This window comes from Schistocerca cancellata, chromosome 10, assembly GCF_023864275.1.
Source record: "Schistocerca cancellata isolate TAMUIC-IGC-003103 chromosome 10, iqSchCanc2.1, whole genome shotgun sequence".
Taxonomy (NCBI): domain Eukaryota; kingdom Metazoa; phylum Arthropoda; class Insecta; order Orthoptera; family Acrididae; genus Schistocerca; species Schistocerca cancellata.
This window is the reverse complement of record NC_064635.1, coordinates 121,126,350-121,153,398: the sequence shown is the minus strand read 5'-3', so window position 1 is coordinate 121,153,398 and position 27,049 is coordinate 121,126,350. Positions and strand designations below refer to the sequence as shown.

The window sequence follows — 27,049 nt, the reverse complement described above, 5'->3', positions numbered from 1 at the left end:
TCCCACAGTCCAGCCACAGATGAGCATTCCCCTCCTAACTCAGTACCATCTGTTACTGGAGCAACTGAATTACATTCTCTGCCAGGGTTTCGATTACCTCTCGTCATGCCCTGAAATGAGAAATGTCCTGCCCATTATTCTTCCCACCCCTCCTACACTGGTATTCCGCCATCCACCGAACCTACACAATATACTCGTCCATCCTTACACAACCCTTGCTCCCTATCCCTTACTTCATGGCTCATACCCCTGTAACAGACCTAGATGCAAGACCTGTCCCATACATCCTCCTACCATTACCTACTCCAGTTCGTTCACTAACATCACCAGTCCCATCAAAGGCAGGCCTACCTGTGAATCCAGTCATGTGATTTGCAAGCTGAGCTTAACCACTGTGCTGCATTCTATGCAGGCATGACAACCAACAAGCTGTCTGTCTGCATGAATGGCCACTGACCAACTGTGGCCAAAAAACAAGTGTACCACCCTGTTGCTGAACACACAATATGGTATCCCTCATCTCAGTGACTGCTTCACAGCCTGTGCCCTATGGATCCTTCCCACCAACACCAGCTTTTTCGAATTGTGCAGGTGGGAACTTTCCCTGCAATATATCCTACATTCCCGTATCCCTCCTGGCCTTAATCTTCATTAGTCACTGTCCTCTCCCATCCAGCCCCTTTCCTGTTCCCATTCCAGCATTACACAGCCGTCATTTCACAACCACACCCAATCTTTTAATATCTTTTTATTCCTCTCCTTTCCACCGCTTACCCCCTCCCCTCTCCCCACCTTCTCTCCTGCCCACCATCTAAACTGCAGCACTTCACTGTCCACAACTCCCACCGTACTATCCCTCCCCATCCCACGACCTCCTTACCCCCACCCAGTTGTCACTCCCATCATGCACTGGTGCTGCTGCTCGCAATGTGGTTTCATCTGTCTGATACTGCAGGTGTGTGTGCAAGTTGTGTTTGCGTGAGTGTGTGGGTGCATGTGTGTATGTGTGTCTATTGCTGACAAAGGCCTTATTGGCCAAAAGCTATAATTTTGTGAATCTTTTGCTGTGCCTATTGTGACTTAGCATTTACACTATATGGTGAGTAGCAACTTTCCTTCTCTAATATTGTTACATTCCATCCTGGATTTTCTATTGTTTGCATTTAGATTATGAATGTTATGATACTAATTAACCACAATTCACAACATGTACTGACATCCAAATGTAAGAATCCTTAGTTCCCTGAAGTATCTTCTCCAAGATGTTTGGTTATCAACATTATATAATATTCTTATTGCAAAGTTGTGTGGAATTAATACTTTTTTGACATTACCTGTAATTCCACAGAAGATTGTACCACAAGACAGAACTGAGTGAAAATATGGTAGCTACTTTTTCTGGAGGTCAACACAATGAGAGAGATTTCTGGGTGCAAAACAGGCAGAATTCAGCCTTTCGGTTAACTTTTCCATGCACTGGTGCCATCTCAGTCTATTATAAATCTGGATACTCTTATTGGTATTATATTGAAATTATCAAAATTATAACAATACTTAGCATGACTTAGCATGAATACTTACTTTGTGGAGAAATAAAAGATAGAAGTTAGAACTGCTCATAGTTTGAAACTGTGATTGAAAGAAATTGAAATTACCTAGCTTCTGTTCATTGTTAACTCAGTCAATTTTGTTGTTGGCACAATTTAACCACTGGTAAGATCTTGCTTCCAAAACAGATTTGAGGATTTCAACTTTTCAATAGAAATTTGTTAAATGAAATCTTACAGGCTGTTTTGTATTCTTTTACATATTTTTATTAGTAATCCTCTATGATTACCACATCCAGTTAAAATAAGTTCCAGAGTACAGCACCATAACATCTTGCTCTACACTATACTAGTACATCAAAAACAGGTCTGACACAATCTCATCTCTTCCTGGCAAGACCACTACAACTGACTCCAAATGTATAGTTATCAGTCACATCACAGACAAAAACAAGTCATACCTATTTCAAGTACAACTTATTTTTGATTTATTATTTCAGATTGTGTCTACAATCAATATCAGGAATGATTTTTCCCTCTGCAGCAGTGTGTGCTGTAATTATAAACTTCCTGGAAGATTAGAACTATGTTCTGGATGGGAACTTGAGCCTGGCACCTTTGTCTTTTGTGGGAAATTGCTCTACCACTTGAGCTATCCAGGCACGAGTCATGACAGAACTTCTGCATACCATAAGGGATTAGCAAGGAGTAAAGGATACTTCAGAGACATGGCTTAGCCACAGTCTAAGGGATTGTTTCTGAAATGTATTTTCTCTCTGCTGAAGAATGTGCTCTGATTTGAAACTTTATGACAGATTAAAACAATGTACTGGACCGGAAATCAAGTGTGAGTAGGAGATTATCTACAAGTTAAGGTGGGTTTTGAGTCCTGATCCAGTGCACAGTTTTAATTTGCCAGGAACTTTCAAATCAATACCAATACTGATAATAATAATAATAATAGTAATAATAATGTACAGTAACACAAATACACAAAATTTGCATGACAGTTTTGAAATACATAATTTGAATGAAAACAATTTCAAGTACGTATTTCAAGTATTAATAATATCTGCATTATAAATATAGGTCTAAAATATGTCGTTCTGCAAGAAGCTTTAATATCTGACAATATAATATAATAAGTGTATCATATTACTTACCAAACAGCAGGAGCACACAATTTACCAGTTTCATTTTGATACCCAGAAACTTCACTACAAAGGGTGGTTTTGCAGAATGGGCGCAAACTGCAGGAACCAATCCCTGAGGAGATAAGGAGCAGAAAAGCTATCATGGGCACATTTCCAGAAAGGCATTCCAAAGGAGGTACACCCATAAGATCTTTGATAACGCAGGTTTCAGTGATTGAAAGCACACATGAGGACACACCAGGCAAATAGTAATGTTCTGCCTGTACTTGTGTCTTAGGTGTATGGAGGCAGTGAACCATCAGCACCTGTTCAGTTTCAGCATGTGGACAGATATTACTGATGATCAGCTCACGGTAGCAGTCATGCTTGCAGAAAGCCTCACAGATGAGGCATACCTGCAGTTCCTGTGGGTGATTGTGCCTCTGCTGCTGGAAGACATGCCTTTGGTGGTACAAAGCTACTACATGATGGTGCTCCAGATCACTGCCCTCTTGAGTTTGCATCTGAAACACTAGTACAGACAGAACATTCCTGCTTGCTGAATGTGTTACCTTGTGTGCTTTCAGTCATTGAAATCTGCACTGTCAAGATCTCCACCTTCAAGTGGGTGTACCTGCTGTGGAACATATTTCCAGCCATACGTCCACATCATCTTTTCTGCTCCCTTTCCTCTCAGGAATCATTTCCCACAGTTTGTCAGTGTATTTGCATTGATACCTCCTGTTCATACTGTGAGCCATTTTTGTTTATTTGGACTTGATAAATATGAGTTTTTATAAGTGTAAGGGTTAAATTATTAGCTGTGAGCCAGTTGTAGGCCTGTTCCAGTATTCTTGTGGCGGTGTCTGTTGTCAGTGTGTTTGTGCCCTTAACTGATATAGTTGTGTCATCAGCAACATTACAGTTTCTGCAGAGTCCCTTATGGTTCTGGATATAAAACTGCAATAATCACCATTACCACATAAGATGAACTTGTGGAAAAGAATTGCTTAGAAGTTCTGAAGGACTGGTAACTGGACACTTACCTCCCATCTTTCCGAGTGCTAATATTCATTTCTGACTTTCATATTACACTAAAGCAATGTGTCAAATTAGAAAATTCAAATCCAGTTCGGTAAACATTATAACAATATTCTGAGAAGGAAAGTTGCTACTCACCATATAACAAACATGCTTAGTCACAGATAGGCACAACAAAAAGATTTTCACACTTAAAGCTTTCGGCCAATGGCCTTTGTCAACAATAGACACACATACATGTTGTTGTTGTTGTTGTGGTCTTCAGTCCTGAGACTGGTTTGATGCAGCTCTCCATGCTACTCTATCCTGTACAAGCTTCTTCATCTCCCAGTACCTACTGCAGCCTACATCCTTCTAAATCTGCTTAGTGTATTCATCTCTTGGTCTCTCTCTACGATTTTTACCCTCCAAACTGCCCTCCAATACTAAATTGGTGAGCCCTCGATATCTCAGAACATGTCCTGCCAACCGATCCCTTCTTCTAGTCAAGTTGTGCCACAAGCTCCTCTTCTCCCCAATTCTATTCAATACCTCCTCATTAGTTACATGATCTACCCATCTAATTGTCAGCATTCTTCTGTAGCACCACATTTCAAAAGCTTCTATTCTCTTCTTGTCTAAGCTATTTATCGTCCACGTTTCACTTCCATACATGGCTACACTCCATACAAATACTTTCAGAAACAACTTCCTGACATTTAAATCTATACTCGATGTTAACAAATTTCTCTTCTTCAGAAATGCTTTCCTTCCCATTGCCAGTCTACATTTTATATCCTCTCTACTTCGACCATCATCAGTAATTTTGCTCCCCGAATAGCAAAACTCCTTTACTACTTTAAGTGTCTCATTTCCTAATCTAATTCCCTCAGCATCACCCAACTTAGTTCGACTACATTCCATTAGCCTTGTTTTGCTTTTGTTGACGTTCATCGTATACCCTCCTTTCAAGACACTGTCCATTCCATTCAACTGCTCTTCCAAATCCTTTGCTGTCTCTGTCAGAATTACAATGTCATCGGTGAACCTCAAAGTTTTTATTTCTTCTCCATGCATTTTAATGCCTACTCCGAACTTTTCTTTTGTTTCCTTTACTGCTTGCTCAATATACAGATCGAATAGCATCGGGGAGAGGCTACAACACTGTCTCACTCCCTTCCCAACCACTGCTTCCCTTTCAGGTTCCTCGACTCTTAAAACTGCCATCTGGTTTCTGTATAAATTGTAAATAGCCTTTTGCTCCCTGTGTTTTACCCCTGCCACCTTCAGAATTTGAAAGAGAATATTCGAGTCAAAATTGTCAAAATCTAACTCTAAGTCTACAAATGCTAGAAACGTAGGTTTGCCTTTCCTTAATCTTTCTTCTAAGATAAGTCGTACGGTCAGTATTGCCTCACGTTTTCCAACATTTCTATAGAATCCAAACTGATCTTCCCCAAGGTTGGCTTCTACCAGTTTTTCCATTCGTCTGTAAAGAATTCGCGTTAGCATTTTGCAGCTGTGATTTATTAAACTTATAGTTTGGTAATTTTCACATCTGTCAGCACCTGCTTTCTTTGGGATTGGGATTATTATATTCTTCTTGAAGTCTGAGGGTATTTCGCCTGTCTCATACATCTTGCTCACCAGATGGTAGAGTTTTGTCAGGACTGGCTCTCCCAAGGCTGTCAGTAGTTCTAATGGAATGTTGTCTACTCCGGGGGCCTTGTTTCAACTCAGGTCTTTCAGTGCTCTGTCAAACTCTTCACGCAATATCATATCTTCCCTTTCATCTTCATCTACATCCTCTTCCATTTCCATAATATTGTTCTCAAGCACATCGCCCTTGTATAGACCCTTTATATACTCCTTCCACCTTTCTACTTTTCCTTCTTTGCTTAGAACTGGGTTTCCATCTGAGCTCTTGATATTGATGCAAGTGGTTCTCTTTTCTCCAAACGCCTCTTTAATTTTCCTGTAGGCAGTATCTATCTTACCGCTATTGATATGCGCTTCTACATCCTTACATTTGTCCTCTAACCATCCCTGCTTAGCCATTTTGCACTTCCTGTCAATCGCATTTTTGGAATGTTTGTATTCTTTTTTCCCTGCTTCATTTACTGCATTTTTATATTTTCTCCTTCCATCAATTAAATTCAATATCTCTTCTGTTACCCAAAGATTTCTGTTATCCCTCGCCTTTCTACCTACTCGATCCTCTGCTACCTTCACTATTTCATCCCTCAAAGCTACCCATTCTTCTTCTACTGTATTTCTTTCCCCCATTCTTGTCAATCATTCCCTAATGCTCTCACTGAAGCTGTGTAGAACCTCTGGTTCTTTCAATTTGCCCAGGTCCCATCTCCTCAAATTCCCACCTTTTTGCAGTTTCTTCAGTTTTAATCGACAGTTCATAACCAATAGATTGTGATCAGAGTCCACATCTGCCCCTGGAAATGTCTTGCAATTTAAAATCTGGTTCCTAAATATCTGTCTTACCATTATATAATCTATCTGAAACCTTTTAGTATCTCCAGGGTTCTTCCATGTATACAACCTTCTTTCATGATTGTTAAACCAAGTGTTAGCCATGATTAAGTTATGCTATGCACAAAATTCTACCAGGCAGCTTCCTCTTTCATTTCTTAGCCCCAATCCATATTCATGTACTATGTTTCCTTCTCTCCCTTTTCCTACTCTTGAATTCCAGTCACTCATGACTATTAAATTTTCGTCTCTTTTCACTACCTGAATAATTTCTTTTATCTCGTCATACATTTCATCAATTTCTTCATCATGTGCAGAGCTAGTTGGCATATAAACTTGTAGTACTGTAGTAGGCATGGGCTTCATGTCTATCTTGGCCACAATAATGTGTTCACTATGCTGTTTGTAGTAGCTTACCCATACTCCTATTTTTTTATTCATTATTAAACCTGCTCCTGCATTACCCCTATTTGATTTTGTATTTATAACCCTGTATTCACCTGCCACCGAACTTCACTAATTCCCACTATATCTAACTTTAACCTATCCATTTCCCATTTTAAATTTTCTAACCTACCTGCCCGATTAAGGGATCTGACATTCCACGCTCCGATTCGTAGAATGCCAGTTTTCTTTCTCCTCATAACAACGTCCTCTTGAGTAGTCCCCACCTGGAGATCCAAATGGGATACTATTTTATCTCCAGAATATTTTACCCAAGAGGACGCCATCATCATTTAATCATACAGTAAAACTGCATGCCCTTGGGAAAAATTACGGCTGTAGTTTCCCCTTGCTCTCAGCCATTCACAGTACCAGCACAGCAAGGCCATTTTGGTTAGTGTTACAAGGCCAGATCAGTCAATCATCCAGACTGTTGCCCCTGCAACTACTGAAAAGGCTGCTGCCCCTCTTCAGGAACCACACGTTTGTCTGGCCTCTCAACAGATACCCCTCCATTGTGGTTGTACCTACGGTACAGCTATCTGTATCATTGAGGCACACAAGCCTCCCCACCAATGGCAAGGTCCATGGTTCATGGGGGGGGCACACATACATACACACACACAATCAAGCAAATGCAACTCACACACACAACTGCAGTCTCAGGCAACTAAAACCACACTAAACATTATGATTGATTGAAACTTCCTGTCAGGTAAAAACTGTATGCCAGACCAAAACTCGAACTCGGGGCCTTTGCCTGTTATCATTGTTTATTTCCCATTTTTATTTGACATTGTATATATTAAAATGAATAAATATTTAGAGAAAATGAATGTGGCTGCTGGTTAAGCAAAGAGAATTACTTATAAATTGGGTTATTGCAGCTGAATATGTCTGCTCATTGGTGTTATAGGCAAAATGTCATCCTCTCCCAACACTGTGGATGCTGTACTGTGCACATCTCCTGATGAACTGTATGTAGAGAGCCAGCATCTAGCAGAGGATGTGCAATATGCAATACACTGTGTCTGGCTGAATCTCAAGGTATTGTAATTTTGCAGATCTGATTAATACAGTTCCCACTTTCAGAAAAACTCAGAAGAACCTCCCCATCACCTGGCCTCAAATGCATCAATCTCTGTAACATCCTAGTCAATTCTTATCACATTCACACACCACTGAGCCTACACTCAGGTTCCTATCTGTGGAACTGCCCTATTGTACAACCCACCTCATGGACCCATCCACTACCATGTACTTCACACCCACCACTAGTAAATCCTATAGTATCAAAAGCAGAGCAGCTTGCAAAACCACATACATTGTTTATCAGCTACCTTGGTCCACTGTATGGTGTTTTATAATGGATTTTTCAATAAAATTGCAATATTATTTATTATTTTATGAGTTTGGAGAAAAGAGAACCACTTGTATGAATATCAAGAGCTCAGATGGAAACCCAGTTCTAAGCAAAGAAGAGAAAGCAGAAAATTGGAAGGAGTATATAGAGGGTCTATACAAGGGCGATGTACTTGAGGACAATATTATGGAAATGGAAGAGGATGTAGATGAAGACGAAATGGGAGATATGATACTGTGTGAAGAGTTTGACAGAGCACTGAAAGACCTAAGTCGAAACAAGGCCCCGGGAGTAGACAACATTCCATTAGAACTACTGACAGCCTTGGGAGAGCCAGTCCTGACAAAACTCTACCATCTGGTGTGCAAGATGTGTGAGACAAGCGAAATACCCTCAGACTTCAAGAAGAATATAATAATTCCAATCCCAAAGAAAGCAGATGTTGACAGATGTGAAAATTACCAAACTATCAGTTTAATAAGTCACAGCTGCAAGATACTAACCTGAATTCTCTACAGACGAGTAGAAAAACTGATAGAAGCCGACCTCGGGGAAGATCAGTTTGGATTCCGTAGAAATATTGGAACAAGTGAGACAATACTGACCCTACGACTTATCTCAGAAGCTAGATTAAGGAAAGGCAAACCTATGTTTCTAGCATTTGTAGACTTAGAGAAAGCTTTTGACAATGTTGACTGGAATACTCTCTTTCAAATTCTGAAGGTGGCAGGGGTAAAATATAGGGAGCGAAAGGCTATTTACAATTTGTATAGAAACCAAATGGCAGTTATAAGAGTTGAGGAACCTGAAAGGGAAGCAGTGGTTGGGAAGGAAGTGAGACAGGGCTGTAGGCTCTCCCCGAAGTTATTCAATCTGTATATTGAGCAGGCAGTGAAGGAAACAAAAGAAAAATTCAGAGTAGGTATTAAAATCCATGAAGAAGAAATAAAAACTTTGAGGTTCGCCGTCAACATTGTAATTTTGTTAGAGACAGCAAAGGACTTGGAAGAGCAGTTAAACAGAATGGATAGTATCTTGAAAGGAGGATATAAGATGAACATCAACAAAAGCAAAACGTAGATAATGGAATGTAGTCGAATTAAGTCGGGTGATGCTGAGGGAATTAGATTAGGAAATGAGACACTTAAAGTAGTAAAGGAGTTTTGCTATTTGGGGAGCAAAATAACTGATGATGGTTGAAGTAGAGAGGATATAAACTGTAGACTGGCAATGGGAAGGAAAGTGTTTCTGAAGAAGAGAAATTTGTTAACATCGAGTATAGATTTAAGTGTCAGGAAGTCGTTTCTGAAAGTATTTGTATGGAGTGTAGCCATATATGGAAGTGAAAAATGGACAATAAATAGTTCAGACAAGAAGAGAACAGAAGCTTTCAAAATGTGGTGCTACAGAAGAATGCTGAAGATTAGATGGGTAGATCACATAACTAATTAGGAGGTGTTGAATAGGATTGGGGAGAAGAGAAGTTTGTGGCACAACTTGACTAGAAGAAGGGATCGGTTGGTAGGACATGTTCTGAGGCATCAAGGGATCACCAATTTAGTACTGGAGGGCAGCGTGGAGGGTAAAAATCATAGAGAGAGACCAAGAGATGACTGCACCAAGCAGATTCAGAAGGATGTAGGTTGCAGTATGTACTGGGAGATGAAGAAGCTTGCACAGGATAGAGTAGCATGGAGAGCTGCATCAAACCAGTCTCAGGACTGAAGACCACAACAACAACAACAACAACATGAGTTTGCTAGCTGAGTGCCCTGCTGTGCCTGGGTATGTATTTATTGCAATTCTTTTAGTCCATCTTCTTCTCCCTTCTCTCTATCCATACCCTCCACCCACCACTCTCTGTCCATCTCCTCACGTGTCTCTTCTTGTCCACCTGTTACTCTCTACTCTGCCCATCTGCCCCTCCCCTCGCCCCTCTGTCCATCTCCTCCTCTCCCCTGAGTCCATCTTCTCCTCCCCTCTCAGTCCATCAACACCTATCCCCTATGAGTCCATCTCCTACTGCCCCCTATCGCCTTCTCAACCCATCTATCTACTCCCCTATCCCTCTCTTGTCCATGTCCTCACCCCTCATCTCTGTCTGTCCATTTCCTCCTTCCCCATCTGTGTCTCTCCCTCTTCTCTTCCCTGTCTCTGTGCACCTCCTCTTCTCCATCTCTGTCCATTTCCTCTTCCCTCCTACCAAAATTCATCTCCTCGCCCTTTTATAATACATCTCCTCCTCCCCCCTCTCACAGGCTATCTTCTCCTCTTCTCTTTCTCCATCCTTTTTCTTCTCTCTATCTGCCCATCTCCCTCCCACATGTTTGTGTCCATGTCTATACTTGTCCTCCTTCCCCCTTCCTCCTGTCTCTCTCTGTCCATCTCTTCCACCCTTTTCTCTCCATGATCTCACTCCAACCACAAATAGGAGGCTTGTGGTTCTTACCCCTACAGTATTTCTTTCCAGATAGTAAGTAATGTGTGTAACAAGTTTGGTTGAAATCAGTCTAGAGGCTTTGGAGGTTTCCTTTTACTCATGGCTATGTCTGCATATGTACCTGTCACGTATATTTAATACTTTTTGCACAGATTTGTACACATATTTTACCTATATGTCTGGAGACTTTCAAAATGAAAGTGCACATACACTTTCATTTTTGTGCAGCTCCATGTTTATGATGTCATAGCTCATGGAATATGTGCAGTACAATAATATACTTTTGTAGGTGCATTCAGCAGCATATGTGGATGCTGTCTGCAAAATATATTGAGAATAGAGTTGGGTGCAAAGAAGTAATAAATTTAAATGTCATGAATGATGCAGCAATATTTCATGTTTGTGTACAATGTCATTTCTCCTGAATTATGTCTATAGAATGACATAATTTTTCAGATACATTCAGTGGTGTTTGTCTGCACATCATGATCTACACTTCATTTCACTCCCCCCCCCCCCCCCCCCCCCCCCCCCCCCTTTGAGAGGTAGGTGGTTCTTATCACCACAGCAATTCTTTCCATATAGCAAGTGATATGTGTACACCTAGTTTGGTTAAAATCTGTCTGGTGGTTTTATATGTGTGGATTTAACTGGACAAGGTTATGCCTTCAGGTACTTCTTACATGTAACCAGAATTCCTCAGTGAGTAAATGTTAGAATGTGTGTGGTACAGGAGCCATGTATAATAACAATAATAACAGTAGTAATAATAATAATAATAGTAATAATAATATGCAGATTTAAGAAATATTAGTCTCATTAATATTAAGCAATTTCCCCATTATTTTCTTCTCGTATGTGAGTAGGCACATCTAACAGAAACCTATGACAAGAGTACAGAAGTAATCAACTGCAGAAGTTGTCTGATCAGATGAAGAACAAGAGATAATAGGGTAAGAATAGCAGATAAGGCAGAGAGAAGAAAAGAGAAATAGAAAGGGAAGATAAAAGTGTAGAGAGGAGGGAAGCTTTGCCAATGATAAAAGATAAAGCTTTAATCTCCTCTTGAATGCAGCATGGATTTTGGTAGGACGCAGTTTACAAGCTAAATTGGCAGACTGAAACTGTGTGCCAGAGTCAGACTCAGGCTTGGGACATTTGCCTTTCACAGGCAATTTGCTTTGTTGACTAAGCTACCCAAATGCAACTCACCACCCATCCTCACAACTTTTCTGTTTTCACACAGTTTTAATCTGCCAGGAAGTTTCATATCAGTGCACACTCCACTGCAGAGTGTATATTTCATACAGGCTAAGGTATTCAATAATCATATGGTTGAAATGGAGAAGGAGACTGGAGCTAGTGTCAAGCAAAGATATAGCCATGATGCTGGATGTATCTAGTTTGGTACTAGAGTTGTGGAATGATGATAGGTATTTGATATGTGAGGAGGGGTGTTGAGGGCACGAATGACTGAAGAACTGATGACTTAAACAGAGCATTTGAAAATCATGCTGCATGTCTGTTTGCATCCAACCAAACTGATCTACTGTTTACTGCTATTCACATTTGTGCCATTTAAATCTGATCAAGTAAATCAGAAAGGAAGCTGCTACCTTTTAAACGGATGCTGCCTCCTGCATTACACAACATATGTGCTGTTTATCTACTACTAGCCTTTTTCCCATGACTTTGCTCATGTACGCACTCCACACCTATATTGCACAGACCATCTCCTCCCCCCCTCTCTTTGTCTATCTCTTCGTCTCCTGTCTCTCCTTCCACCTTGTTCTCCCACCTTTATCACTCCATCTCCTCCATCCCACTCTATCTGCCTTTCCATATTATCTTCTCCTCTCTCTGCCTGTTTCCTCCTCCCCCTAATTCTCACCATATCTTTCATGTCTCCATCTCTCCATATACTCCTCCATCTCTCTGTGTCCATCTCACCTTCATCTTATTCATTTAGTGTCTAAACCTACACGCCATCCACCTACCTCTTGCATCCTTCCCTCTCTGTCCATCACCTTCTCCCCTATCTCTGTCTGTCCCTATCCTCATTTCTGCTACCCCTGTCTAACTCATTCTTCCCCATCCTCTCCCACCAGTCTCATTATCTACCTCCCCCACCCCCCTCTCTCTGCTCAGCCATGGCCATTGCACGTGTAGCCCCTGTGAGGCATGCTAATACCTGTTCTCTCTCTCTCTCTCTCTCTCTCTCTCTCTCTCTCTCTCTCTCTCTCTCTCTGCCCATCTTCTCCCACTCTCTGTCCATCTCACCCCCTCCCCCCCCCTCCAACAACAACTCTGTATTCATATCCTCCTTACTCCTCTGCTCTGTCTGTCCATCACACACACACACACACACACACACACACACACACACACACACACACACACACACTCCCCCTGTCTGTCTATCACCTTGTCCCACACACTATCTGTCCCTCCCCTGCTGCCACCTCTCTCTTTGACCATCCCCTTCTGACCCCTCTTTCTCTATCTATCCAAAACTGCCACCCACCCCTGCTCTCTCCATTCCCTCTCTATCCATCCCAACCTTCCCCTAGCTGTGCCAGTAAGCTAACCTTGCTGCAAAACAAGTTGATAGTGCAGGTCAATACTACTCCCACAACACGCCAGTCATGCTGAGCAGCCTAAATCATTTGTTTGCCCCTGGCATGTAGGCTGCCCAGCAATTAAAGTCGATAAGGCAGTTCAATATCACATCTGTTATATAGGGTAACCTACATGTTGGGGGCTGGAAAAACCTTTCTCGCCCCTGAAGTGTAGGCCCCCCTGCAAAGCAGCTCGATAATGCAAGCCTATACTATTCTTACAAAACATGCCTATTGTGCAGGGCAGCCTACATGGCAAGTGCTGGAAAAGCAAGTTCACCAATATCACTGCTCCTATTGGAGCTAGTAGATTATAAATGACACAGTGCTGATACTCATAAAGTTTCCTGTTCGTGTACCAAATTTGGTTGAAATTGATACAAGGATTTGGGAGGAGCTTCCAGACTGACATAAATACCCAATGGTATTTTTTTTAGAACATTATTACTTGTTGTACAGATTTGTAACAAAAACTACTACTTGACACGTGGTTAACAGAACCTTTCAACATCTGTGAATCTAAATATTCATATAACTATTGAAACAGTGGCTAATGAGGTATATTTTTTAATTTTCTTTTGAACTGGTAGGTTTCCCATTTTCTTGTTTTATATCAGACAAGTGCTTGTAGAATAGCTTGCCATCAAAGTACGTAACTCCATTCTGAAACTTGGAGTAGGAGGCAAAGTCCACTTGAAAATTACTTTTGTGTGTTGTCTCGTGGCCGTGTAAACCACAGTTTAGCTGATACTGATTTTTATTATCACCAGCAAAAACCATGTAGGGTTAAATGCATTCAGAAATGAGTGTAAGAATTCCAACACCCTTAAAAAGATGTGAGACATGCACTTGCCTCTGTTACACAATATTCTTACTGCTTGCTTCTGCTGAACAAAAGTACTATTTGTTTGTGGTTCACTGCCCCAGGAGACAATTGCATAACATAACAAGGAATGAAAATATTCAAAATAAGCCAAAACTCTGTAACTATGTCTAGAGCTGTTAGATAATTTGGGAGGAAAAGCATACTTTATCCATGTACAACTGTATGTTTATTCTCTACCGGTTTCGATTATTACAATCATCTTCACAGGAGAAAAACAGTGTACTGCAAATGTATCTTTGAACCACTGATGTACGCTATTTTTGTCCTGTGTAGATGATTGTAGTAATCAAAACTAGTTGATAAAAACAATATACATCAAATGTATGTTTGAACCAATGATGTACCTTGTTTTTCTCCTATGGAGATGTTTGTATTAATTGAAAATGGTCAAAAATAAACATACCATTGTACAGCTAATGACACAGATATGCTTTTTTTCAAACAACAGTCCTGTCTTTAGGTCAACACAGTGAGAGATGCTTCAAAGCGCTTAACGAGATGAAATGAACTTCATGATTAGTTTATTCCATTTTACTTTGTTAGGTAGCTGCACATCAAGGACTGTGCTTCATGGAGTGTATGAAAATTAATTTTTACTTCTTGTGTTAAACGATCATTACTGCATGTTTGAAATGGTGTAGTTTGTTTCTTTGTAAGATTAAGGCTTTAACTTTTAGCTATGAATAATTTGTAGGCCTGTTCAGCTATCATTTGCACTGCGCCTGCTGAGTTTCAGTTTGTCAACTACAAGGCAGATATCAGGGCTTATTGTAAAGCTAAGTGACATATAGAAGTGGCTTGTAAACAAACATCCATTGTTACAGGTGTAGAGGAATAATTTCCTTGGAAAATACAAATTTAGCTACAAATATATTATAAACAGCAAAGATGTAGTATAACTGAGGAAGCAGATGTAGATGTGGATGTAGATGTCAAAGTAGTGCCTTTCCTTGCAATGTACTTGATTATATTCAGCTGATGAAAGGACAGATAGTGTTAAGCAGTACAGTCAATGTTTATTGGTAATTCATTTTACAGATTAAATTTCTATGATTCCCTTGTCTTGTATTAATGTATACCTTGATAGATTCCACATTACTGAAGGTTCTTTTCCTTGTGGGTTCTATGGAGCTTGATGAACGAACGAATGAATGAATAACACAGGGAGTGGAATCAGGATTGTCGATGCACCGAGGAAGTTCTTTTGCTGGGTTCCAATAGGATGTGAATAGGTGACATTAGGAAACATGTGAGGAATATTGATGCCGATTGATAAATAATGTAGTGCATGGACAAGATAGAGGTGTTTATCCAGCACTGGATATCAAATGATCAATATGTAGAAAAATGAGCTTATACACAATTGTCTGGAAGTAGTGTCATCTTTATTACAAAAAGCACTGTAACATATTACTGGAATCCAGGTACATGCGCATCTCATGTGTAGCTGATAGCCCAGCCAATAAAATTTAATCAGTATGGAATGTTATTCCAAGATGCACTTGTAAAGAAGCCATAGATGAAATTGAATTAAAGAAAGGAATATGATTAATAATTTCTTGAGAACTCAACAAAATTTATCAACAAAGTAGGATTAAAATCGTAGACAGAATTAGAAGTAATTTTCAGGTGAACTATAAGGAAGTGTGTTGGAAACCTTGCTGTTCATGTTTTGTGTTAATGACCTGGCAGACAGTATTAGTAATAATGTCAGATTTTTTCCAAATTATGTAATTATCTATGATAAATTGCTATCCAAAGAAGGATGCACAAGTATGCACTCTCAATAAGACTTCAAAGTATATGGTTATATTTTATCTTACTTTAACTGTATTTCATTATTATTATGTTTCCGATACCTCAATTCCATTAATTTAGTCAATGAATGTCATTACAATGTTTGCTCATTAAGTTACATAAGTTCGCATATGCATCAGGAGTTAGTATTGGATACTGCAATATGGTCTGCATTGCACTCTTTATGTGTTGTTCCATTCTGTTACTTCACAAAACACACACACACAACACACAGATATATATTTGTTTGCACTGAACAAAATTTACATGTTTTTTGTCTGAAGTGTGGTCTATAGCCTGGAACTTTTTCCAGAAATCACTCCCCCTCCATCACTCCATCAGAAGACGTATGCAATTGTATACACTACATCCCTAAATTTTCGTCTTACACCTGCCACAGTGCCACAAAACACAGCTTTGTTAAAGACCATCTGATCCCAACAATTGATCATTTCCCTCTGTGATTGGTACTTTACAACAGCAAGATCATGTACTCAACTTACATACTGACAAGGAAATGTCATCAAAAGCTCACTTGCAAGATATCATCCTCAGCAATCAATTCCGCTTGAAAATTTGGGCCATAATATTGAAGGCACACAGTTATGATTGGCTGCATGGACAGCTCTTAAACTTTGTGTGCACCGGCTGTTTTCACTTGCTCCACCCCACTGCAGATGCCAGTGTTCGTAATGTTAGCAAAGATACAAGTGGTAGTACTTTGTTTATTGTGTCAAAATATGTGGTTTATAACCTGTAGTTAGAGACAGAGATCATTGCACTTTGAAACTTTTATGTTATGATTCACAAATGCAGTGTATATTAATGAAATGACCGTATTTCATTAAAGAATAATGTTATTTAATTACTAATATCACTATTGTGTATTATTTTATTTGGATAAAAAGCTGAAACTGTAAAACTGAAGTACATTTGCAGGAATTGCACTGTTCTTCAACTTGACTGTCATGATTAAATTGATAATCAAAAATCATCAACACCATTTCTTCAGTTGCTGATGTTTATTCACACTAAATGTGTATATATATTCAGAAGGTCATAACTGTGTATTATCACAATTATGGCCCTCATTTTCATGTGGGATCGATTGTTGGGTCTGATATCTCCCAAGTGTGCTATTTTCTCCTTAAAATATGAGGTCAAGGTGGGGATGTTGCTTTGTAAGTCATGACCAGACTTATCTTTCTGTGCATTTCAGTAAGAGAAAATGAGTGGTTGAGTAGGAAGCAACCACAGCGCCACTGTTCTCAGACTCATCATACTTAAAGAACTATGGCGGGAAGGCATCAAGGCAGTACACCACTGATGTTATAGTGGCATCTTGATTTAGAAAGTATGCAGCCTGCAACATTAGACCCATAATCTGATCCCTAACAGGTAGTTACTGGAAGTCAGAGCCAACTCTTTCACCCACTACACAAAACAAACGTGTGGCCACTGTGCATGTTGACATCATAGCTCGTGCTATTTCTCACTGGCTACACTTTACTGTTTGACATGATGCCCTGTAACAAATACTATTACTTGCCATGTAGCTAACAGTACTTTCAATCCCTGAATCTATATACTGGGTGTACAAAAAGTCTGGGAACACTTTTAATTATTTATTGCATAAGAACCAAACATTGTACAGATATCATACATATGTCATTTAGAAGAGAAACCCTGAAATATTTTGTTTCATGTATACTGCCACAGCGTAGTTTGGTAATTTGCTGATACTCAGCACTAGTCAGGTGCAGAGTGAGCTTTCTGTGTGTTGGAGTTCGACGAAAACAAGTGTGGTACTGCTGTTCAACTGATGTTTAGAATCGAGTACAGTAAGAAGCCACCAAAAAGGAAGGCCATTTACTACTGGCACAACAAATTCATTACAATGGGTTGCTTGTGCCTGACAAAGAGAAGTGGACATCACAGTGTGAGTGAAGTGAATGTGGAGCAAGTACGAGAGACATTCATAAGGAGTCCAAAGAAATTGGTGCGTCGTGCATCCTGTGAACTCGAAGTGGCTCCAATGACAGTGTGGAAAATCCTGGAACAGAAGCTGCCTATGAAACCATTCAAATTGGAGCTAGTGCAGAAGCTCAATTACGACGACAAAGACAAGCATTTTGAGTTTTGTTCGTAGTTTCAACAACTGGATGAGGATGGGGATGGCATTTTTGATCGCTTAATTTTTAGCGATGAAGCCACTTTTCACACTAATGGGAAAGTAAACAGGCATAATTGTTGAATCTGAAAAGCATCCACACGAATGCACTGAATTTGAGCATGATTCCCCAAAGGTAAATGATTTTTGTGCCTTGTCACGTCGAAAACTGTATGGGCCATTCTACTTCGCCGAGAGCCATGTCACTGGATATTCCTACTTGGACATGTTGCAGCAATGGTTGATGCCTCAAATGCAATTGGACTCTCCATTCATCTATCAGCAGGAAGGGGCTCCACCCCATTTGCGTCGTGATGTTTGTGGATACCTGAACACAGAGGTGCCACATCGATCAATTGGCTGCGCTTCATAAGGGGACAGCTGTTTCATGAAATGGCTTCCCCGATCACCAGATCTCACTCTGTGTGACTTTTTCCTGTGGGGACACATTAAAGATCTGGTGTATGTACTGCCCCTACCATGTGATTTAGCAGAGCTCCGGGAGAGAATACGGGACGCTACTGCCACAGATGACGATGCCATGTTGGGATGGGTATGGCAAGAATTTGATTACCGTATTGACATCTGCTGGGTCACTCATGGTTTGCATATCAAATGTTTGTAAAAAAAACTTTCAGAGTTTCTCTTCAAAGTGCAATATGTATGACATCTGTACAATGTTTAGTTCCTGTGCAATAAATAATTGAAAGCGTTCCCAGACTTTATGTACACCCTGTATTAAGTTAATTTGAGAAACAGTGGCTAATGAAGTACATTTTCAATTTTCTTTTGAATTGGTATGGATTTTCAATCTTTTAATTTGTGAGACGGGAGCTTGTTGAATATCTTATCACCAGAGTATATGACTCAAATTTGAAACTTGAACAAGAGGCAAAGTCTACATGAAAATTATTTTTGGGTCTTATATTGTCATTGTGCAAATCACAGTTCACCTGAATGATTTTATCAGCAACAAAAACCAATAAGAAATAAATCTGTTGGGAAGTAAGTGTAAGAATTCCAAGATCCTTCCATCACATGGATAATTTATATCTAAATAATGTTGATGATAATAGTGATGATAATAACTGATGAATAAACTTAAAATGATTACCCTGACTGCAGGCTTTCTGTGATCTCGCACTGAAACTCAGTGAAACTGAGGCAATATCATCGAGCAGTGACTCATCAGATTGCTGTGTGTCTGTAGTCGTGGATATCCTGTTGAGGTGCAGCAATGCCGGAGTCGAAGAGACTGCAGCGGCAGCCCTCGGTCAGATGGTGCGAGTTTCCACACAGCTCCAAAGAAATGGGTAAGCATCTCTCATGATTTGTACATGCCACAAAACATAAATTCTCATATTGTGATCTACACTGAGGTGACAAAAGTAATGGGATAGCAGTTGTACATATAAAGTTGGCAGTAGAATCATGTACACGAGGTATAAAAGGGAAGTGCATTGGCAGAAGTATTGTGTACAGAGGGTATAAAAGGTCAGTGCATTGGCAGAGCTGTCATCTGTACTCAGGTGGTTTGTGTGAAAAATTTTCTGATGTGATTATGCCTGCACTGTGGGAATTAACAGACTTTGAAAGCAGAATGGTAGATGGAGCTAAATACATTTGACATTCCATTTTGGAAATCATTAACAAATTCAATATTCTGAGATCCACAGTGTCAAGAGTGTGCTGATATTACCACATTTGAGGCATTACCTCTCACCAGTGACAACACAGTGGCCAACAGCGTGGACGTAACAATCTAGAGCTGTTAGAGTTGGCGTTGCTACCAGAGAAGCAACATTGCAGAAATCGATGTGTATCATATGATGAATGTATCCATTTGGACAGGTGGCAAAATCTGGTGTTAATGGGCTATAGCAGCAGATGGTCGATGTCAGCACCTTTGTAACACTGTGACATCATCTGCAATGCTTCTCCTCGACTTGTGACCATATTGCTTGGATCCTAGATGATTGGAAAACTGTGGCACGATCAGATGAGCTCCGATTTCAGTTGCTAAGGGCTGATAGCTGGGTTCAAGTGTGGTGCAGACCCCATGAAGCCGTGGATCCAGGTTGTTAACAAGGCACTTTGCAAGTTGGTGGTGGTTTCATAATGGTGTGGGCTGTGTTTACATGTAATGGACTGCATCCTCTGGTCCAGCTGAACTGCTCTTTGAGTGGAAAAGGTTATGGTTGGGTACTTAGAGACCATCTGCAGTCATTCATGGACATCACGTTCCTGAACAATGATGAAATTTTTGTGGATGATAATGCACCATATCACCAAACCACAACTGTTTGCAATTTGTTTGAAGAACATTCTGGACAATTTGAGTGAATGATTTGGCCACTCAGATTGTCCAATGTGAATGCCATAATGCCATCGAACATTTATGGGACACAGTTGAGAGGTCAGTTTGTGCATAAAATTCTGCATCAGGCACACTTTAGCAGTTAGGGACAACTATAAAGGCAGCATGGCTCAATATTTATTCAGGGGACTTCCAATATCTAGTTGAGTCCATGCCACATTGAGTTGCTGCATTATGCAAGGCAAAAGGAGGTCTGACACGATATTAGGAGTTATCCCATGACTTTTGTCACTTCAGTGTGTATGTACATCTACACATGTGCGTTGTAAGTCACTTCACAGTGCGTGGAGGAGGGTACTTCTGGCACCACTCTGTTTACACTCCTTTACTGTTCCATTCACAAATGTCATGTGTGGAGAATGATAGCCAGTAAAATTTCTCTGATTTTCTTTTTGTGTTGACTTTGAGAGACATTTATGTGAAGAAGAAATAAGTTGCCCCAATTATTCTTAAATTTAACACATTCGGAACAGCTAAAGTAAACTCTGCAATGCATGCCTCTCTTGTTGTGTCTGCCACAGGAATTTGTTGAGCATTTTGTAATGCTTTCACACAGATTAAAGAATCCTGTAATGAAATGAGATGCTCTTTGTTAAGTCCCCCTACCTCTTCTATTAATCCAACTGGTAATGCCCTGATGCTAATGAACAGTATTTAGTGTTTTGTAAGCCACTCCTTTGATGGATGCATTGGGTTGAAAATCTCAGAATATTTAAACATAAAGTAAAATAATACATTATTAGCTACTCTTTGTATAGTTCATCAGATTACTTGGACTCAAAATGTGAAGTCAGTGCAGCTGTAATACACTATCTGATCAGAAGTATTCAGACACCTATTAGTGAACAGTAATGTGGTGTGTGTCACCTCTTCACCTTTATTACAGCTTGAATTCTGCTGGGGACACTTTCAGTGAGGTGTCTGAATGTCTGTGGAAGAATGGCAGCCCATTTTTTCCTCAAGAACCAAACCTGAAGAAGGTAGTGACACTGGAACTGTGGAACACAGTTGACATTCTAACTCATTCCACAGTTGTTCAGGACTCTGAGCTGGCTAGTCCATTTCAGGAATGTTATTGCCTACAAAACTTGCCTCACAGTTGCTGTTTTATGAGAAAGCTGATACAGTCATCTCTCTGAACTGTTCCTCTACTGTATGCAGTTCGCAATGCTGTAAATTGTGTTGAAATCCTTCAAAATTTAGTGTTTTCATAAGTGCAATAAGGGGACCACACCATAACCATGAAAAACACTCCCATAACGTAACACCCCATCCTGCGTACTTCACAGTGATCACAAGTAACGTTCTCCAGGTATTCCCGACCTAAACACTTCCATTGTATTGCCATGGGTATAAAATGTTCATCACTCCAAATCACTCACTTGTTTCCAGTCATCCACTATCCAGTGGCATCACACTTTACATCATCTCAAGCATCACTTAGCACTGACTACAAAAACCTGTGGCTTATGAGGAGCTGTTCTACCACTGTACCACATTGTGTTCAAATCATTGCCCACAGTCATTGCCATAGCCTGACTGCTGGTAACTCTTTGGAACTCACTAGTGATTCCTTCCACTGATTTCATTCAATTTTTTACAACACTCCTCTTCAGTGCTTGACAGTCCCTGGATGTCAGTATGTGAGGACCACCTGGTCCCAGTTTAGCTGTGGCTGTCCTTTGCATTCTCACTTCACAGTCAAATTACAGCACCTTTAGAAGATTTGAAATGTCCCTGACAGATTTGTTTCTGGGGTGACATGTCTGATCCACGTTTGGAGTCACTGAGTTCTGCTGACCAATCCGTTCGCTCTTATTGCTTCTTTACTGGCAACACAATACTCCATGCCTCACTCTGGTGAATCCATCTCTCACAGCATCTAGTGGCCACTTCCACATTACATAGGCGTGTCCACTAACTTTTTTTATGGCTGCCCGGGCGTGGCAACCATAATTTGGATATGGAGTAGGACGTGACCAGGTTGTGACTAAAATCTGGTGGCAGGAAAACGATTAGTGACAAATAAGTGCCAGCTAGCATAAAACAGTTACTTAGCTTTATTGACAGCGAAGAGTGTACCATAAATGCAGCTCCAATTAGTCTCCAAAGAATATTCCTGATTCGTGGCCTAAGTTATTATACAATACTGAATCACACAGTGAGCTAGCTAACCAGACAACAAATGACGGCACTGATGACTGCGACAAGCTGTCTGCAAGACTCCGTGACTTGGGGCCATCGCTCCTGTTATATAGTGTAGCCAGAGGGCACTGTAGGCCCCAGCTCAGCAATGGCACGATGTCTTCAGTCGGTGGCAATGCCATGGGCCGCTGGCGGTTGTGACGGGAAACTGTGGCAAACGATGCGACAGCAAGGCACGCGCGCTTTTTGGTTGGGTTCGCGGATACAACATTCCTCCCCCCTTGAAAGGCCACCAAGACTTCAGGTGCTGCAGGGCCTGACGACGAAGGTGGGGTGTGGCTACTGTGAGGCGATGGGGAACCAACGGACTGAGGCTGGGTGGCATCGACTCCTGCGTCCCGGTATTCGCCCTGCGCTGAAGCTGGAACCAGCTGAAATGACCCCAAGGACGCAATGCGCAGCAGCCACAATGGACCCAACACTTAACGCATCTGGACGCTCGAGGACAACAACGAAGCCTCGGGCGGCAGCGAAGATGACCCAGGAAAAGAGGCAGCGATGGAGTCCTGGCTAGGAAGAGCCGGAGGGCGGGCTGGACCAGCCCGGACAACCATGTTGACTTCCATCAGGGAAGGCTCCTGCAGCGGCGACGGCTGCGGGGGCGGGGTCCATAAGGGACACCCGCCATCCAGGAAGCAGGGCAAGTCCGCTTGTGGGTCTGCAACCGGGAAGCTTGCGGCAGTCTCACTAACACGGCAAAGCCGCAGCTGATTGCAGTGGCGGTGCTGCAAGCCAACAGGGGTGGAAACAAGAAATATGCGGGAACCCAACCACCGGACGACGGTACCCTGTCCCCAGCGGCAGTGGCCGGCAAACAACCTGCAATACACAGGAGTGTTAGGCGCAAAGCAATCATGCGGCTGCAGTGGCGCTGTCGCACACAGTGGCGGATGCAGCAGGGTGAGCAAAGTTCTGTGGTGACGGCCATGAAACAACTGTGCTGGCGATGGGCAGTTGTGAGGCTGTGAACGATAAGATGAAAGGAATGTGAGCAAAGCTTGGTCTCTCATGTGGGTGGCGCAAAGTTTGCTCATCTGTTGCTCGGATAAACTGCTCAGCCTCACCATTGGACTGAGGGTGGAAAGGAGCACTTTTGAGATGAGCAATCCCATCCTCATCACCACTTTTATGTCTGCCCACGTGTGGCAACCATAATTTGGATATGGAGTAGTACGTGACCAGATTGTGACTAAAATCTGGTGGCAGGAAAACGATTAATGACAAATAAGCACCAGCTAGTATAAAACAGTTACTTAGTTTTATTGACAGCGAAGAGTGTACCATAGATACAGTTCCAATTAGTGTCCAAAGAATATTCCTGATTCGTGGCCTAAGTCATTATACAATACTGAATCACACAGCGAGGTAGCTAACCAGACAACGAATGACGCCACTGACGACTGCAACGAGCTGTTTGCAAGACTCCCTGACTAGGGGTCAGCACTCCTGTTATATCGTGTAGCCAGAGGGCACTGTAGGCCCCAGCTCATCAATGGTGCGACGTCTTCGGTCGGCGGCAATGCCATGCGCCACTGGCGGTCGCAACAGGAAACTGTGGCAAGCAGTGCAACGGCAGGGCGCATGTGCTATTCGGTGGAGTCCGCGGATACAACAACTTTTGCTCAGGTATTGTATTTGTTTAAGATAGGTCCTGACTTTGTCAGTATGTAGACAGCTAATGGTGGTTTGTCTAAAGTTGAAACACTGTGTTTGAAGTATTAGATAACAACAACAACTGAGTAGTATAGGAGGAATAGCAATGGTTTTTTATAAAGGTGTTCTTCAGCTAACATACATGTATGAAGCAATCCAGCAGTAATTACCAGAATTATCCATTTGAGTTGATTAGTTCTGGTCACAGTTTGTGGTTAATGTACTTTACTGAAGTAGCCAGCAGTGCTGTCTTCTGCCTGCGAGCGTATAACTTGAATCATTCTACATCCCTCATGTTGTGATTGATGGAACACAATGTGTGAATGATGAATGACACATATATAAGTGCATACACTATCCTACCTTTTGGAATTATTAGTTCCTTCATTGTGGTCACTTTTCTTTTATTTGTGTCTATTGGCAGTACGTAGTACTGCATGTTTGATCTCTGAAAGGTAAGTACTAATCAACAATTCTGTCTCATAATTTATTTATTGCCTCGAGAGAATTTGTTGTTATGTGGATAAAAAATTAGCCACCAAAATATTATAACTGTTTGCTCTAACAGAAGAAAATTGTCTGTTTCAAGTACAACAGTGTAGTCTTTCATTCTAATGGTGAGTGAATGTACTGAGTACCTCATGTGAACATATTTCTTCTAGGGTAACTTCTCTTAATCCCTCTCTCTCTTCCTCTGTCTCTCTCTCTTTCTCTCTCTTCCACCATTCATCCCATGATTTGGTAGTGTAATAGCAGCAATAATAACAGTAGAAGTAGTAGTAGTAACAACAGTAATTTTATTCATCCGTAGATCACTTTTCAAGGATACTGAACCTGATGTAGTACTTTTAGGCTGACAAAATAACTTAATTCATATATACAGGCATTTGCATACTTACAGGTCTATTTTGACATGAATGGAATGGGTAGTTGGCCATGGCCTTATAGTAGGAACCATCCTTGCATTTGTCTGAAGTAATTTAGGGAAGCCAAAGGGAAACCTGGTATCAGGATGGCCAAATGAAGGTTGGATTCTCCATCGTTCCAAATACAAGGCCACTTTCTCTAAACCAGTGCTGTCTGATTCAGTTTATTCATAGTGTACAGGTTGTTTATAATTAAACTTTCACTACTTGAGACAGCTCCCATGAAAAACGAGTGATTGTAGGACATTGAATCTTTGTGGAAACATTTATAAGGACATGTGGAAGATAAATAACAAATTAACCATCCAAAGAAACACATTTTGATTTCCACATGAGAGGATAATGTTTATCAATTAGGCACCATGTTTACATTCCAGGTCACAAATGTTTCTCAATGTGATGAACATCTGCATCCACAACAGCCTGGAACCACACTAGAGATTGTTTGCAACACTTTTCAAATGGTAGACCATGGAATATTCAACTGTTGTAACACTGCTTGTGCACTGATTGAAGATCACACATTGTGTCCGGCATCCTGTCATGATAACAGTAACTTCTTCAACAGTTAGTCCTGCAATTAGGTGTTGGTCTCTCTCAGGAGCAATTCCCAAATCACCAGTTAACTCAAACTTCCAAATCATGTTCTTTTACCCCAGTGTGGAAAGAGCACCTCTCTGTATTCCTTTAACACGTCAGTACTCATGAAGAGCACAGCACTATTGCTGTTGTTTTCATAAAACAGCCTTACTATTAAAGCTCTGTTTACCTTGTCCAGGTCCATGTTGACAGTCTGCAACTATAATGCACACTGACACACCAGTACTGGTGCTTGATGGCAGCTCATGACATTACACCTGCTAGCAACCAAATCCTGCAGCACACAGCCTGGATGTCATTCCTATGAAGTTCGGTACCTGTATAATAAATAGTTTTCCATCTACACTGATTCAAGTAGCAGAAGTTTAATTATAAACATCCTGTGTAGTAGTGTTTTGCAAAGAAGTTATTTAATAATGTAAGACTAGTGTTACACTGTCAATTCTTTTCCCTCTCCAGGTCAGTGCGCACGCTACACAGTCTACGTACGCATTGTTTCATAATGTGGCTCTACATACACTAACAGCTCACTCAGGACTGTAGTGATGATGGCTGGTGTCTATTCTGTGTAATGCAACTTCCCCTTCACTAACTGGGAAAATTGAGTTGTTATCCCTCTGTAACAAATGAGATATCAGGAAAACAAGAGTAAGGTTTTACTGTTATGCCTTGCATCGCTTTGGAAGACAGTTTTTCCACAAAATAAAGAAAGAGAACGAAAAATACATAGTGTGAAGGCATTATATGAAATGATATATGTTGTATTAATGTCATTATTATTTGTATTTGTTACTTTTTTGCCAAATACCTACTTTCTATTGTCTAAGTAACCTTTGAATGTATAGAATGTATTGCTTAACAGGTACATTGTTACTGTCTTTTTAAATAAGTTTGTTTCGGTAATCTCCCTAATCTCTTTAAGCAATTTACTGTACAGTCTTAGCCCTTGTTAGAAAACGCTGTTTTGAGTCATATGTTTATTCTTTCTTGGTAAATGGAAGTTCAGTGTAGCTCTCATTGCAGGGTCACGGGCAGAGCAGTTAGTCAGTATTAACGAGGGTTGTACCAAGAGTAAGGTTCCCATATTTTTAACAAATAGAAGACATTGTTTATTGTTATTTATTTATACATCATTGAAAACCTTACACTTTTCTCTAGTTTTCAACAGAGTTTTCATTTTTTTCAACACACTTTTGAAGACGGAGCTCCAGCTTTTGTATTCCTAAGCTGAAGAAGTCTCCCACCAACCCGTTGAGGAAGTGTGTGACCTCTGATCAGACTTGCCACCTAAGTTCCCCCTTAGCTTGGGGAAGAGGTAATAATTGCTGGGGGTTAAGTCCAGGCTATATGAGGGATGGGGCATAACAGTCCACCCAAATTTCT

The 27,049-nt window shown here is 40.9% G+C and overlaps 1 protein-coding gene across 1 annotated transcript in view; it reads left to right on the top strand.

Moving 5' to 3' along the window:
• LOC126106344 (uncharacterized) overlaps positions 1 to 27,049 on the top strand; it is a 261,730-nt gene that overhangs the window by 131,677 nt on the left and 103,004 nt on the right. The window contains exons 14-15 of the mRNA XM_049912595.1: positions 7,548 to 7,678; positions 19,031 to 19,218. Coding sequence (XP_049768552.1) covers positions 7,548 to 7,678; positions 19,031 to 19,218 — 319 coding nt within the window. The remainder of the gene's footprint in view (positions 1 to 7,547; positions 7,679 to 19,030; positions 19,219 to 27,049) is intronic.